Raw genomic sequence first — 5223 nt, forward strand, 5'->3', positions numbered from 1 at the left:
ACTTCTACTCTAATATACGATAATTTAAATTTGTGGGACAATGCTGTGATGTATCAAACAAAATTTAGTATATCATTCACTAAAATAATTTAATATTTTAAATTTGATGTATAATAGATGTTTAGTGCATGATTAAATGTTGCGCTAATTAATAAACCATTATTAATATTATAGCAACAAAAAATTTGAATAATATGTCTGAATATTAAATTATGACGCCCAAGTAAATCAGATCGATCTTAATTAGACAACTTTCAAACTTTGGTTTAGACTTTCTTTACCAAAGTCAGCAATTTTTTAGTATAGCCAAACCCCACATATATACGTCTTAACAACTGTTTTTCTCCAACTTGAAAACACTTCTATCAAGTAATATAATAACAAAATGGAAAAGAAACGTAACACTTTCAAGTGTCAAGAGCAAATTTTGAATTCTTGACCATACAGCTCAGAAAAGTCATATATGCATGAGGTTCTAAATCAGTATATACATATGTAAAGCTATGATATAAGTTATTAATTTATTATCAAGTGGTAAAAACAAAAACAGGTCAAACATCCATTATGATATGTACAAACATGACTTATGACTATGCATATTACCAGAAAAACAAAAAAGATTTTCTATTTAGGGACAGATAGTAAAAGAAACAAAATCACGTGTGCACTTGAAACATTTCCACCAACTCCCTCATTCTAATAATGTGTGTGCGCCATCATTTTACTATATATTATAAGCAACTTGCCATTCTTTGTGCAGATTGCAATTTGGGAGCCTCTAATAATTCAACCAAAGTACAAAAACCATCACACACCGACTATCTCTTTTATTTAACTAAACAAAGTAAGTCCTTTTGATTAATGTTAATCGAATAAACTCCAGGCCAGGTTATCTCTCAATTTAATCATTGTAATATTTAACTCCATTGGGAAAAAAAGGTAATTCATTGATTAGGTTATTATTATTATTATTATTATTATTATTATTATTATTATTATTATTATTATTACATGTTCAAACAAAGTTACGCATAAAATAGTAACAATTCATTTGGTATGACAAAAAACTCAGTTCAAGGGACAAATTTATCCATAAAAATCTTGAAAAACTATCTACGCTTTAGCTAGAGTTATTTTTCAAATTATGCCATATATATATATATTTTGGTAAAAGACGGATTGTTTAAATAAATATTTTAAATATTTTATTTACTGATATACGAGATAAATCACTTTTGTTTAAACTATATCTCTAGTGCAAATAAGATATATGTAAAATTTTCACTGATCATATCTTGTTTAAACTATATCTCGTTTGCATTCGAGATATGACTTAAAAAAAGACTTCTCTTATTTATAGCGTAAACGAGATAAGTGTATTTATTTTGTTTACATTGTAAATGAAATAAATAATGGATATTTACTTATCTCGTTTACATTGTATCGAAGATAAATAATGGAATAAATACCCAAATTGTTCTCTAAGAAATTTTATATCGGATACTTTGCTCCCAACAAATTTTTATTCTAAAAAAATCCTCAAGAATTATTTTTGTCGAAGAGCATTGTCCTTGCATCATTTTAAAAGGAACTGATTTGTGTTAGAGTGTATTTTTTGAAGACCTAATTTTATTATAATATAACTTTTTAAGAATTTGTTTATCCAATACACATGAAAAATTTGATTTAAAGCGATTTAGGGACCAATTTGTCCAATCAGAATAATTCTCTGAGACTTTTAGGAAAAAAAAATTTGTTGAAAATTAAAGGGTCCAATCTAAAATTTTTTTAGGGACTAAATTGAATATTTACTCTAAATAATGAGACAAAATGACAAATTGATAAATATCTTTTAGATTACATATTTGATAAATAAAATATTTAATTTATTTATTTAAAAAATTCAGTAGAAGACGGATTAGATTTTTAATTTTCATATAATCTCAAGATTAAGGGTTCAAGTTGTAGAATTAACCCAGATGCAATTATCACATTCCACCAATAGATGGAATCTTTATTCGAACTCGTTAAGCTGTTAACACTGTGATACTTGTGCACTAGACTACCTTTAATTAATTTTATTGATAAAGGACGAAATTGGGAGTTTACAATATAATTTGTTACTATATTTTCATTGAATTTTAGCTCTGTAAATTGTAGGGAAGCACAATGCAAAAACGAATTTCACTTCTTTCATATCAACTACTTTGATCTCAATTGTGGACAACACATATCTGAATATTTATTGGGGTGGGGGAAAACAATCAGCCAGGAACTGAAAAAATAATGGTACAGAAAATTCATGCGAAACTGAAAAGATATATCAACAGATGAACAGATATCATCATCTCCAAACGGTTTGTTTTGTCGAATTTTCGGAATTTACATAACTCAGATGAACTTCTTGTGGCAGAAGATGATACTTAATCTTAAGATCCTCAAGAATTTTCTTTAACTCCAAGAGTAATTCAGATCTTCTGCTGCTCTTATCCCCATAATTCTGAAAGTTTATGGTGTGATTAACATTTAGTCCCATTTTCATCTTGTCTACATTCTCAATATCTTTAACCACCACGCTATGGTTCGGACCCCAATGCTGCGGCTTGCTCTCCAAGTATCTAAAATGATTTTAAGCAAGAACATCAAAATTTCTAGTAGTGTACTAATATTAAAATCTAGAAATAGAGATAGAGCAAGGTGAGTACTTACGATTTTATTCTTGACTTCAGAGCTGCGATACTCTCAATTGGTGTCGACATATCGACAGAAAATTCGATTGATTCGCTCATTTCTGGACTCCTGTAGAAGTTACTGATAGGCTTGTTTGCTAGAACTGAATTTGGATATGAAATCTTTTCATTGTCATATCTCAAGAAGATTGTAGTTAGTATGTTCATCTCCTCAACAGTCATCTGTTAAGTTTTGATGTATCAGTCAGATTAATTTTATATTTTCAGATTTTATAAAGAAAAAGTGAAAATAAAAAAAAAATATTTTATTGCCTATTTGTCTGTTTTAATTTCTTCAGAAAAGTCATGAAAACAAAAATAAGGTAATTGGAAAAAGGAAATGGATATCGAAATGGAAACAGAAACCAAATAGGTCATAAAAGAACTGGTGGAGTTGTAGAGAACTACCTGAACACCATCGATGACACAACGATCGCCAACATCAAATGGATGCCTCACGAAAACAAATATAATAGCTTCAAAGACAGTCTTAGCTGAGTTACCAAATATAAACGCCGCGAGTAAAAGCTGAGATGTAATAAAGAGAAGAACATGGGTTGTGAGGAACCCCATTATAAGCAACCAAACAATGATGATCACAATAATGATGAGCACGGAAGCAAGCAAGTTCAAATCATCGACAGCTGTTTTTGTATCATTTAGCGAATGCACAAGGGATTGACGCTCTTGGTAGACTTTCACCTGCAAATTACAAGAATCGTAATTTATATGTGAGCAATCAAACCTGTAGCATGGAACTAGGTAATAAATTGATGGTTGGAAGAAAGAAACTTAACATACTCATGCTCTTTAAGACAGTTTAATGTGTTTAGCCTTATGCAAAATCATGGTTTCACCTTCTTGGATTAAATTACCTTATTGTATTATTATAGTTATGAATACATTACTACATGCCAAAATTTTCAGCGGATGTTAAAAAAAATTGAATTCTGTTCTAGTGTTCTGTAAATCACCAAATTGAACCGAGAATAAATGAAGAAAGAATACATATATATCAGAGATTATACCAGCCAATTCTTGAGAGACTTCCTCTTGATTCTTCCAGTTGCAACTGCTCCTTCAAATAACGGAAGCAGGTTTTCAACTTCTTCATTGGTCATGAAGCGCAATAGGTCTTCCTTCTGAATGTACCTAATAAATTTGAAGATCAAATAAGATGAACAAACAAGGTCCAGGGAAAATGTGAAGTAAAATATTGCAGAAAATTTTAAGGAGGTCAGTGATTTTACTTGCTTCCTGGCTTGGCTACATTGCTGAAAATTCGATATGCTGCTGCCTTTGCTTCCAACTCACTAGTAATCTCACTATCTATCTGCTCATTCTCATCTTCATCAACACTCTGCGGCAGAATCGTGGTCAATCCGGAACTCTTTATCACATTGATCAATCCTTTCATAGTCAAAGCAGAAACTTTCTCTTGTTTCATTTTCTTGAGCTTGTCCACATCAATGACCTCTTCTTTCTTCTCTTCATTCCCATTCTCCCTAACCAAAGTCTTAAAACTCAACCGGCCGCTACTCGAATTCTTTCCCACATTTTCCGCAATTTCCATCAAGGGAGGCCCTGAAAGGGTCCGAAGAATGTATTGATGAAAAATCGACTCTTGAATCCGGTTGAAAAACCTAGCCGATTGGAAATGCGAAGCTAGTAGCTTAATCAGCAACATTTTCGCCAACCATAGAGCTGCCCCAATAAGACAAGATGCAAGAGATCTTGTAATGTAATCAAGAACCCTATTAACTCTTCTCGATCTCTTAACCCCATGATTGAAAATCAAACCCCATGCCATAAGAACAATGCCCAACCATAAAAATGCTTGAACACTCTTCTTCACACCATAAACAAAATACAGAACCTTCTTCTTGAACAAGAAATTCCTTTCAATCAAGAAAACCATAACATTTATAAACCACCCAGTGACAAGTCTCCCACAGAGGATAACCAGTGCAAGAACACACCATTTCCACAGCTCCAAGCCCCATATTTCGGAATTTCGCAACCTTTTGATTGCTAAGGATACAATCAAGAACCCAACAACGGAAACAAAACCAAGCCACTCAATCATACACAGGAACTTCCACCTCTTACCAGATCTCTTCTTGCTCACTTCAACGTTTGTGGTCTTGTAAAACTCCTCCTCCTCCTCTTCTTCTTCTTCCATTGGAGTCCCAATCAAAGGGGTTCTTGGGGTAATAGGAACATCCCTTGGAGGTGTGGCATTAGGAGTAGTCTACATTGCACAAACACAAATAGGAGCATTGAATACACGATATGACAAAACACTACAACTTTGTTAAAAGAGTTAGTCACAAATTTAACAAAGTCAAAATTTACGAAAGTGAAAATTTAAGTGCAGTTATTTTCATAGTTGACATGTTTAAATAAATTGGTATTTAAATATACTCAACTATCAACTTCGGTCGAACTCAACTGCACGAGAATCTCTACCATTTAACAAGTTTAGAAGTTTAGA

The 5223-nt window shown here is 32.0% G+C and overlaps 1 protein-coding gene across 2 annotated transcripts in view; it reads right to left on the reverse strand.

The window, feature by feature from the left end:
• LOC107630486 (mechanosensitive ion channel protein 10) overlaps positions 2171–5223 on the reverse strand; it is a 3702-nt gene continuing 649 nt past the window's right edge. Inside the window, exons 2-6 of one of the 2 annotated variants that reach the window (XM_016333631.2) lie at positions 3980–4980; positions 3758–3881; positions 3138–3431; positions 2710–2912; positions 2171–2618 (exon numbers count right to left, since the gene is read on the reverse strand). In XM_016333631.2, coding sequence (XP_016189117.1) covers positions 2345–2618; positions 2710–2912; positions 3138–3431; positions 3758–3881; positions 3980–4980 — 1896 coding nt within the window. In that variant the 3' untranslated portion in view covers positions 2171–2344. Of the gene's footprint in view, positions 2619–2705; positions 2913–3137; positions 3432–3757; positions 3882–3979; positions 4981–5223 lie in introns of both variants that reach the window. The other variant, XM_021118863.1, reaches the window with a different exon arrangement.

This window comes from Arachis ipaensis, chromosome B03 (assembly GCF_000816755.2).
Source record: "Arachis ipaensis cultivar K30076 chromosome B03, Araip1.1, whole genome shotgun sequence".
Lineage (NCBI taxonomy): Eukaryota > Viridiplantae > Streptophyta > Magnoliopsida > Fabales > Fabaceae > Arachis > Arachis ipaensis.